Source organism: Staurois parvus, unplaced genomic scaffold, assembly GCF_062004578.1.
Source record: "Staurois parvus isolate SC_StPar_1 unplaced genomic scaffold, SC_StPar_1.0 ptg000261l, whole genome shotgun sequence".
In the NCBI taxonomy this organism is placed as follows: domain Eukaryota; kingdom Metazoa; phylum Chordata; class Amphibia; order Anura; family Ranidae; genus Staurois; species Staurois parvus.
This window is the reverse complement of record NW_028318057.1, coordinates 326,085-338,174: the sequence shown is the minus strand read 5'-3', so window position 1 is coordinate 338,174 and position 12,090 is coordinate 326,085. Positions and strand designations below refer to the sequence as shown.

At 40.3% G+C, this 12,090-nt stretch overlaps 1 protein-coding gene across 24 annotated transcripts in view; it reads left to right on the top strand.

The window, feature by feature from the left end:
- The window catches only part of NFASC (neurofascin), a 222,619-nt gene that overhangs the window by 168,964 nt on the left and 41,565 nt on the right, over positions 1 to 12,090 (top strand). For all 24 annotated transcript variants that reach the window (XR_016313276.1, XM_089681130.1, XM_089681128.1 and 21 more), the window contains 3 exons: positions 677 to 778; positions 2,038 to 2,235; positions 4,008 to 4,078. Coding sequence is in view for 23 of the 24 variants with exons in the window: in XM_089681130.1 (XP_089537256.1) it covers positions 677 to 778; positions 2,038 to 2,235; positions 4,008 to 4,078 (371 nt within the window). In the remaining variant the exon portion in view is untranslated. The remainder of the gene's footprint in view (positions 1 to 676; positions 779 to 2,037; positions 2,236 to 4,007; positions 4,079 to 12,090) is intronic.

Sequence of the window (12,090 nt, the reverse complement as noted above, 5' to 3'; positions counted from 1 at the left end):
ATTGTTGGCTGAGTCCTTGCCATTTTGGCTATTCTTCTATCCATTCGAATGGTAGTTTTCCGCTTTCTTCTATGTCTTCCAGGTTTTGGTTGCCATTTTAAAGCATCTGCGATCATTTTAGCTGAGCAGCCTATCATTTTCTGCACTTCTTTATATGTTTTCCCCTCTCCAATCAACTTTTTAATCAAGGTACGCTGTTCTTCTGAACAATGTCTGGAACAACCCATTTTCCTCAGAATTTCAGAGAGAAATGCACTGTAACCAGAATGTACAACATTTGCTGCCTTCCTTCCTTAAATAAGGGCAATAATTGCCACCTGTTTTTCAAAGAATGAATTACCTCACTAATAGAACTCCTCACTGATATTATTTTGAACATGCCCCTTTCAATTAGTGATTCAATTACACAGAATCAGCAGCATGCATGTCATGACTGTTGGGTCTGTTGGATTTCTATTACTCTACTACACCTGCTAGTAAATTATTTGCCATGTAGAAATATAATTTCTACCAAAAACAGTGATTGATCAGGTTAGTGATGTCTGACTGCTATTATTTTGAACACAACTATATATATATATATATATATATATATATATATATATATGCAGTGTATATATATATATATATATATATATACACACACACATAGTAATTGCTCACTTTTGCTATATAGATAAACCAGACTCACCCATGGATTTGGAGCTGACAGATCTTGCCGAAAGAAGTGTTCGTCTTACGTGGACCCCCGGTGATGAAAATAACAGTCCAATAACAGGTGAATACTCTCTTGTTGTTACATGCTAAGTGGCTTTTCCAATTTGTATGTTGTTTGGATATACAGGCTTATTCAATAGGGCAGTGCAAATAACAATGATGATTTACAAAGAATAGTAACCTTAAGCAATCAGATTCCAGGTTAATGGAGTCAGTCAGCACAGCCTGTAGGTTTCCTGCAGCTGATCCTTTCCCCAAAAATGTTTTATTATTCCTCATCCTCAGACCTGCCTGCTCTGAGGACTGGTGATCAAAAAAACTGCTGCTTATTGGTGACTGGCGGAGGGAATGATCAACAGGCAGAGGTGGCAGAGCCACAGATTCAAGGACAGTAACAGCAAAGGGGAAGGAAGGCATCAGATGGCAGCGGGAGAGATGTAGGAATCAGATCCATAGTATGAAGTTGGAGCAAGAACTGTCTTGCACTGCAGGTCCTTAGGTACAGATTCCATTCTAGAAAGCCCATCACTCAAAAAGAAACTCCAAATTTATTAAGAACAGTAATCATTAGAGGTAGGAGGTAGGCTATGCCTTGCATAAGCTCACCCTGGTGACATGTCTAGGCACTGCCACATATCAAGATGTGTCATATTTAAGAATTCAATGAAAAAGGCAGATTTTTTTTAACATACTGCTTAGCCACAATTAATTATAAAGCAAAAAACAGTAACATTTTAATATATGTTTCTTTTAAGGGTTTGTTAGCACAGTGGTTAAGTGGTTAGTTAGCATTTAGCCACCTTGCAGTGCTAGAAACTTGGTCCTGACTGCCTTCAATTTTCTGAATGGAAATGATATGTTTCTGTTCTGCCTGTGGGGTTCTGTGATTGCCACCCACAATCCAAAAACCTATTGACCGATTAACGGGCTTTCATTTCTGTGATCTGTTTGACTGTGTTGATTACATTTGATTCAAGGTTACTCTGGAGCAGAGACTAATGTTCAATGTTTTTAATGCACTGCTTTTTGTAAGTTAGTGTTATTGGTGTTATTTCAGTTTGGCTTAAATGAGTAAAATAAAGATTAATTTTCAGTGCTTGATATCTTTTACTCTTTAATTTGGGGAATGTACTTGATAGTGATCTGGGCTTGGTTAATTCAAACAGTTTAAAGTCGGTTTTGAACCACTTGATACGAAAAGGTGAATACTTCAGACTTATTTATGTTGCTTGTGTCAATTTTGGTATGGATATTTTCCTATCACACTTTTTTTAATATCTTTTTATCCTTTCTTCTGCCGAAATATTTTTCATTTAACAGGTTTCATTGTGCAGTTTGAAGAGGATCGTTATCAGCCAGGCACATGGCATAACCTTGCCACTGTTCCTGGTAATGTAAACTCTGCTTTTCTTCGTCTCTCACCGTATGTCAACTACCAATTTCGGGTACTGGCAGTAAATGATCTTGGTAGCAGTATGCCCAGCCCAACATCTGAAAGATATCAGACCAATGGGGCACGTGAGTAACTTAAACCATTCAAAAACAAATTAATTGTTTCTTGATTTTTTTAGCACAGTTAATGATTGCAAAGATATGCTTAAAATGAAAAAAAGTCTTAGTAAAAAAAGAGCAGAAAAGAGAAGAATACCAAATTGTGAAATCTTTTATTTTCTTGAGTCCAATACTTCTCAGGCCTCCAGCATTTCTTATTTAACTGTTCAGCTTTTTCATTTAAATTCATACAGTATATTAGCCAAAACAGTTCTATGCTTATATAATAATTAACTATATAAAAAATGATATATTTATTGTAATTTGTGTGGGTGTAGCTAAACACTTCAGTCCATGTTATGAAAATGTTGTGCCCCTGATGTTTTGTGCCTCATTGTCCTGCTATAATACTAGGATTTACACTATATTGTCATAAGTATTGGGACACCCCTCCAAATCATTGGATTCAGGTGTTCCAATCACCTCCATGACCACAGATGTATAAAATCAAGCACCTAGGCATGCAGACTGCTTCTACAAACATTTGTGAAAGAATGGGTCGCTCTTGGCAGCTCAGTGAATTCAAGCGTGGTACCGTGATAGGTTGCCACCTGTGCAATAAGTCCATTTGTGAAATTTCCTTGCTACTAAATATTCCACAGCCAACTGTTAATAGTATTATAACAAAGTGGAAGCAACTGGGAACAACAGCAACTCAGCCACAAAGTGGTAGGCCACGTAAAATAACAGCGCTGGGTCAGCTCATGCTGAAGCACACAGTGCGCAGGAGTCGCCAAGTGTCTGCAGAGTCAATAGCTAAAGACCTACAAACATCATGTGGCCTTCAGATTAGCACAACAAGAGTGCATAGAGAGCTTCATGGAATGGGTTTCCATGGCTGAGCAGCTGCATCAAAGCCTTACATCACCAAGTGCAATGCAAAGCGTCGGACGCAGTGGTGTAAAACACGCCGCCACTGGACTCTAGACCAGTGGAGACGTGTTCTCTGGATTGACGAATTCACACTTCTGTCTGGCAATCTGATGGACGTGTCTGGGTTTGGCGGTTGCCAGGAGAACGGTACTTGCTTGACTGCATTGTGCCAAGTGTAAAGTTTGATGGAGGGGGAATTATGGTGTGGGTTGTTTTTCAGGGGTTGTGCTTGGACCCTAGTTCTAGTTAAGGTGCTAGCAAACCAAGACATTTTGGACAATTTCATGCTCCCGACTTTGTGGGAACAGTTTTGGGATGGCTCCTTCCTGTTCCAACATCACTGCACACCAGTGCACAAAGCAAGGTTCATAAGGTTCAGACATGGATGGCCAAATTTGTGGTGGAGGAAATTGACTAGTCCTGACCTCAACCCGATAGAACACCTTTGGGATGAATTAGAGCAGAGACAGTGAGCTAGGCCTTCTCGTCCGACATCAGTGCCTGACCTCACAAATGCGCTTCTGGAAGAATGGTCAAACATTCCCATAGACACACTCCTAAACCGTGTGGACAGCCTTCCCAGGACAGTTGAAGCTGTTATAGCTGCAAAGGGTTGGCCAACTCAATATTGAACCCTATGGACTAAGACTGGGATGCCATTAAAGTTCATGTGTGTGTAAAGGCAGGCATCCCAAAACTTTTGGCAATATAGCATATTTGGGATAAAACAAGTCCTAGCCTCTGGGAGAAGGTATTGAAGCAAAGATAATCAGGATTACTTTATAAGTGTTGTCAATATTACTATACCACTCCATATATTTTTTCATTTGATCTTCATTGCGACTGCCTTTGATTTGCAATTTCAGCCCCAGAAGTTAACCCCAGCAATGTCCGTGGAGCAGGCACTCGAAAAGACAACATGGAGATAACATGGACAGTGAGTATACTTAGTACAGGTATTTGAAACATATATGTAGCTTTCGAGACCAAAGGTAATAGAATAGCATTAATGTCAAGTGTACAAATCTGCATGATAGCTAGATTTAGATAGCTATAATAATATGAACAGTAGGTTGACAAATGGAGGCAAGTTTTTTGGACAGTTATATCCTAAATATGTAGTCTTGATTCACTCTAGCATACATTTTTAAATGCATTAAAATAGAAGAGAAGTTTAAACGCAGCTCCTATTGTTGGTTTATGTCAGTAGAAAATAGTGACTGGACAAGATTTTAAACCTTGTCCCATCAATCTTTTCCCCAAGATTGGTTACCTGAGGGGTGCTGCTGCAACTGAAATTAGCAAAAATTCTGTTTACATGGGGAAAAGCAGAAGGTGGATGTACAGACTCCTGCTCTCTAACTGACTGCCTCTGAAAGCCCAAAAATCCCACATGGACTTCCCCACTGAAAGGCAGAGCACATTTTCCATTCTCTTTTACTGTAATACATTATGAAGGCATTGGGTTATAATTGCATTGTGTTGGTTAGCTGCAGAGGGTCCAGCTTCACATTCGGCCTATCTGCTTTCAGGTCTACCTCACACTGGTTCGAGCTGAGCTGATTTCAGTATGTGGTGCAACATGTCGTCTCATATACGCACAGGAGAGAACAGCCCTGCCATTTTATATGTACAGTATATATATATATATATATATATATATTTATATATAGTGGCCAGGCAGGAAGCGCTTGAGTCATTATTCTGTGAGGACTTCAAAAGCCATTGTTTCTACTTTTTAGGGATTCTTTAATGACTGGCATAGTACCAATGGATTGGCGTAAGGCCAGTGTGGTGCCTATATTTAAAATTGGGTCAAAGTCTTTACCAAGTAACTCTAGACCTCTTAGTTTAACTTGTGTAGTTAGGAAAATAATGGAGAGTTTAATAAAAAAAACTATATAGATAAGAACAAAACATTTTAAGCAATAGCCAGCATGGATTTATGAAACACAGAAGTTGTCATACAAATCTTAGTGGCTGTGGATATAGTAAAGCTGAATTTTCCCAAAGCTTTGACACAGTTCCCCACACATGGCTAATATGTAAGGTAAAGTCTACAGGCTTGGAAAAATCAATGACTAAAACTAAAAACGTAGTGAGTTAATGACTCATACTGAATGGTCTAGGGTCATCAGTGGTGTACCAATAAAGTTCAGTGTTGGGACCCTTACTTTTTAATATATTTATGTACGATATAGGGTCTGAGATTATAAATCCCATTTCAGTCTTTGCAGATGACACTAAGCTGTGCAGCGGAATAACGTCCTTACAGGATGTCTTCAACTTACAAGCCGACCTCAATGCACTGTTTAATTGGGCAACTATGTGGCAAATGAGGTTTAATGTTGATAAATGTAAGGTTTGCACTTGGGGGCTAAGAATATGCATGCATCATACATACTAGGGGGGTACAACTGGGGGAATCAATGGTGGAGAAGGATCTGGGAGTTCTGGTAGATCACAAGCTTAATAATGGCATGCAATGCCAAGCTGAGGTTTCTAAAGCGAGCAAAATCCTCTCTTGTATTAAAAGAGGTATAGACTCCAGAGAGAGAGATATCATATTACCCCTGTACAAATCATTAGTAACACCTCATCTGGAATATGCAGTTCAGTTTTGGGCACCAATGCACAAAAATTATATTGGGGAACAGGAGAAAATGCAGAGAAGGGCAACCAAACTGATAAGAGGCATGGAGGAGCTCAGCTGAGATGAATTTATTCTCTTTTGAGAAGAGGAGATTGAGGGGGGATATGATCCCTCAGTGGGTAATGATGAAGAGAAAGATATTTTGGTACTTATTGTAAAGTCCAATGAGGGTCACAGATCCTACTTCTCTCCTACCTCTCTCTGTTGTTTGGCCCCATGTGCTTGTTAAAAAAAACTGAGGCATGCTGGGTAGTGGAAGGGTTATACAGGGGTTGGCGTAAACATATTCTGTTTGCCAGTGTCCCAACCTCCTGTAAGTGGCGGTAAAACCTAACAATTTCTGAATTGCTGTGTGGCTCAATAAAAAAACCCAGAAGAACAAGATTTTACTGTAAATACACAACTCATTTTTCCTGTATAATAGCAATTTTAATTTGTCTTTTAAACCTGAGATTATGCATGGCTTTTGCTCTGTCTCCTGCTAAAACTTTGCTAAACCACAGCAATCCCATGGACAATGAAACAAGCTGACTTAATGTGTACTGCATTCTAGGAAACACATTGTAGAACTAGGTGGAGGGTTCCTCCCAGAAAAGATACTAAAGTCTGGATAGGTGTTATGTAGTATTTTTTTAATTTTTCCTTCTCTATAATGTATTTATCATATCATTCCATATCATGTCTATTTTTGGACATACGTGACACATATTCAACATGTGACAAAAGACTCCAGATAAGCCCGAGAATAGTCGTGAATAGGCTGTGCCTTGTACCCAGAATTAGTTGATTTGTTAAAACTTCCATAGGGAGACAGGTAGTTAGTCAGGGTTGTACTTCTGCATATACAGCTAAAGTCCCTGCTTTGTCACCCTAACCATTTGTTGCTAATTTCTTGAGCAATAAACACACTAAAAGTGCATTATCCTCTTGCCCTGCAGAAGATGTATCCCCCTTCATGACCAGGTAATTTTTTGTTGTATGGCACTGCGTTACTTTAATTGACCATTGCGCGCTCATGCGGCAGTGTACTCAAACTAAATTTATATAATTTTGCACACAAATAGGGATGCACCGAAATTTTGGTGGCCGAAACGTTTTGGCCAAAAAAAAACCCCTTCAGCCATTGGTCGAAATGAAAAAAGCACCGACACAGGTGCCAAAAAAAACCTCGCCCCTTGCCGCCATCACGCCGACCCTCAGCACCACCCGCCCGCTGCTGCCACCACTGGCCAGCGCTCGGTAGTTCTCAGCTTTACTTGACAGACCATTGAATTATCCCAGTGCTGGGCATAGAGATGAGTGAAGGAAAGATGGCCTCCACTCATCTCTATGCCCTTGGAGGACCGGAGCGATGTCACTTCCGGTTGAGGCCATTTTTGATTTTTTTAAAGCACTAGATCAGTGGTCGGCAAGCCGCGGCTCGCGAGCCACATGCGGCTCTTTACCCAGTCTAATGCGGCTCTTCTGTGTGCCGGGCGCCTGCTCCCCTCCCTCCTCTCGGTCGGCCGCTCCCCTGCCTCCTCTCGGTTGGCAGCCCCAAAAGTCCGCGCGGACCTTTTAATCCGGCTTGCGGATGTGGCTGTCAGGATGTGTGTAGGCGGGGCAGCGTGCCGAACGTGAGGGGAGGGGAGCTAGGCTCCTCTCACAGTCCGCCCTGAAGACCCGAACGGCGCGGGAAGACAGCGAGAGGAACGCAAAAGGTAAGTGAATTGACACGGGGGACTTGGCTTACTAGAAGGGGGGGGGGGGAATAGTACTGTGGGGGATGAAATACTATATGAGGGATGAATTACTTTATGAGGGATGAAATACTATATGGGGGGATGAAATACTATATGGGGGATGAATTACTATATCAGGGATGAATTACTATATGAGGGATGAAATACTATATGGGGGGATGAAATACTATATGGGGGGATGAAATACTATATGGGGGGATGAATTACTATATGAGGGATGAAATACTATATGGGGGGATGAAATACTATATGAGGGATGAAATACTATATGGGGGATGAATTACTATATGAGGGATGAATTACTGTATGAGGGATGAAATACTATATGGGGGGATGAAATACTATATGAGGGATGAAATACTATATGAGGGGATGAAATACTATATGGGGGGATGAAATACTATATGGGGGATGAAATACTATATGAGGGATGAAATACTATATGAGGGATGAAATACTATATGAGGGATGAATTACTATATGAGGGATGAAATACTATATGGGGGGATGAAATACTATATGGGGGGATGAAATACTATATGGGGGGATGAAATACTATATGAGGGATGAATTACTATATGAGGGATGAAATACTATATGGGGGGATGAAATACTATATGGGGGGATGAAATACTATATGGGGGGATGAAATACTATATGAGGGATGAATTACTATATGAGGGATGAAATACTATATGGGGGGATGAAATACTATATGGGGGGATGAAATACTATATGAGGGATGAATTACTATATGGGGGGATGAAATACTATATGAGGGATGAATTACTATATGAGGGATGAAATACTATATGAGGGATGAAATACTATATGGGGGGATGAAATACTATATGAGGGATGAAATACTATATGGGGGGATGAAATACTATATGAGGGATGAAATACTATATGAGGGATGAATTACTATATGGGGGATGAAATACTATATGAGGGATGAAATACTATATGGGGGATGAAATACTATATGGGGGATGAAATACTATACGGGGGATGAAATACTATACGGGGGATGAAATACTATACGAGGGATGAAATGCTATACGGGGGATGAATTGCTATGGGGGATGAATTACTATATGGGGGATGAATTACTATGGGGGATGAATTACTATATGGAGGATGAATTACTATATGGGGGATGAATTACTATATGGGGGATGAATTACTATGGGGGATGAATTACTATGGGGGATGAATTACACTATGGGGGATGAATTACACTATGGGGGATGAATTACTATATGGGGGATGAATTACTATGGGGGATGAATTACTATATGGGAGATGTATTTTCAGTTTTAAAAATGTGGCTCTCAAAATAAATTTCAATCATGGTTTTGGCGAGATTTGGCTCAGTTGAAAAAAAAGGTTGCCCACCACTGCACTAGATCAATGCTTTTTTTTGATCCAATGCTTTACATTGCAGAGAAGAGATGAGTGGTCTTATTGATCCCATATCTCTCCATAAAGAGGACCTGTCACTAATTATTTCTATCAAAAGGAATGCATGCATCATTTCATGATAAGAATAAAAGTGATTATTTTTTTTTTTTAAAGGGACAGTGCAAATAAATAAATAAATTAAAATTAAAAAAGTTTATAGTGCCCCCATCCCCCCATGCTCACACGTAGTGTTGAACGTATACGTAGGCCATGCCCACATATGTAAATGGTGTTCAAACCACACACGTGTATCGCCACGAACGTCAGAGCAAGAGCAATAATTCTCGCACTAGACCTCCTCTGTAACTTTACACTGCTAACCTGAAGAAATTTTTAAAGCATCACCGATGGAAATTTTTAAGTACCGCAGTTTCACGCCATTCCACGAGTAATTTTAAAGCTTTAAAGCTGCTCTGATGATCGCCGAGTCCCGGCCATGAATTGCTGGCTGGAACCCAGTGACTGACACCTACAGGAGCCAATGACAGCATGGATGCGTGCGTATATATAGATATATATATATATATATATGTGTGATTTTGCACAGTCACCCTGTAGCAGTAAAATTTCTACAGGGCAGTTAGCAAGTGGTTATCCTTTCAATTGGCTTTCCATTTTTTTCTTGTGTAGGAACATAGAGAATAGTTAATCGCTTGCCAATTAATTTTCTTCTCTCTGTGTAATGTTGAGAGGGAGAGAAAAGGGTAGAAAAGAGAGAGAGAGACAAGGAAAGGAGGGTGAGAGAGAGGCGGATGAAAGAAAGAGGTAATGAGAGAGGAAAAGGAGGATATGAGGGTGGATGGGGGGATAGATGAGGGGGGGGTAGGTGAGCGGAGAAAGAGAGTGAGAGGAGGGAAAGAGAAAGAGCAGGAGAGCAGAGGCAAGAGGGGAGAAAGGAAGAGATAGAGAAAGAGTGTGTGTGTGGGCCCTGACAGTCACTTCTGACACTCTCTGCTTTTCACAGACAGCTTTGCCCATCCATGGACATTTGCAGACAGGAGAAATGAGTGTGTTTTTTACAAACTGTCCATACCATTACGACATTTGATAACCCTGCAAGCTATGATGGATTTTATACACTTTCACTTTGGGTATGAGGGAGGTAATAGTTTTCATTTCAGACAAGACATGCATTTAGAGTGCATACAACTAAATCCTAAATCCAGGGATGGAATAAGGGGTGGGCAGGAGAGGCAGCTGCCCCTGGAGCAGGGGTGGTGGAGGTGGGGGGTACATGCTCACCTTACACTGTCATTGGCTGGCAACCAACAGGCCACCACTTCATGTCTGCTTTGACATTTACTGCTGTCACACCACGCTGCACGTGCCTGCTCTCCACCCCAGTCCCCAGCAGCTGGCATGAAATGCACACCATACACGTACAACTACCTTCTAGCTGCTAGAAAGCAAGTTACTGCCCATGTGCAATGCCTGCCAACCATGGATAAGGGGGCAGAGAATGGATGCAGGATCCATTCTACATGATTATCTTTTTTTTGCCATTAAAAGTGTTCTGCTGTTAGCTTAATTTTTACTACTATTTCATTATATTATTTACTTTCCTATATATATATATATATATATATATTAGTCATTTCCTTTACATACTCCCGTGTTTATGAAAGAGTCATTGTTTCATTGTAACTTATTATTGGCTCATTGTCACATTGTGACTTATTATACATGTTTTCAAGTTTACAATCACTTTAAATCATTTTCTATCTTCTGAGCTTGCATTATGGACTAGAGACACTTGACTATCCACCTATATTTCTTTTTATATGTGTATTTTACTTGTTTTAGACTCTGCTACAAATCTGCCTTCTGAGGAGCTAAGAAGTTGTCACAACAGGCATCATTGTGGTTACATAGTTACATAATTAGTCTGGCTGAAAAAAAGACAAACGTCCATCCAGTTCAACCATAAAAAAAAAGTTATAATCCTATACCCACAGTTGATCCAGAGGAAGGCAAAATGCCAACAAAGCATGATCCAATTTGCTCCTGCAGGGTAAAAAATTCCTTCCTGATCCCCCGAGAGGCAATTGGATATTCCTTGGATCAACTTTACCTATATAAGTCAGTAACCAGTAATATTTTCTGTATCCAAAAAAGAATCCAGGCCTTTTTCAAAGCAATCCACTAGCTGTCTAGAACCAACTCTTGAGGGAGTCTATTCCACATTTTCACAGCTCTTACTGTGAAGAAACCTTTCCGTATTTGGAGATTACATTTATTTTCCTCCAGGCTTAAAGAGTGCCCCCTTGTCCTCTGTGATAAGCTCAAGGTGAGTAACTACATCAAGTTCACTATATGAACCACTGAAGTATTTATACATGTTGCTCATATCCCCCCTTAATCTCCTCTTCTCAAGAGAGAATTCATTCAGTTCCTCTAATATTTCCTCATAGCTGAGCTCGTCCATGCCTCTTATCAGTTTGGTTGCCCTTCTCTGTACTTTCGCCAGTTCCCCAAAGTTCTTTTTGTGAATTAGTGCCCAAAATTGAACTGCATATTCCAGATGAGGTGTTACTAATGATTTGTACAGGGGTAATATGATATCTCTCTCTGGAGTCTATACCTCTTTTAATACAAGAGAGGATTTTGCTCGCTGTAGAAACTGCAGCTTGGCATTGCATGCCATTATTAAGCTTTTGGTCTTCCAGAACTCCCAGATCCCTCTCCACTATTGATTCCCCCAGTTGTACCCCCCCCCCAGTATGTATGATGCATGCATATTCTTAGCCCCCAAGTGCATAACCTTACATTTATCAACATTAAACCTCATTAGTTGCCCAATTAAACAGTGCATTGAGGTTGGCTTGTAAATTGAAGACATCCTGTAAGGACGTTATTCCACTGCACAGCTTGGTGTCATCTGCAAAGACTGAAATGGGATTTTTAATCCCAGACCCTATATCGTTTATAACTATTTTAAAAAGTAAGGGTCCCAACACTGAACCTTGGGGTACACCACTGACAACCCTAGACCATTCAGAGTATGAATCATTAACCACTGCTCTCTGAATACAATCTTTTAGCCAGTTTTCTATTCATTTACATACAGATTTTTCCAAGCCTGTAGACTTT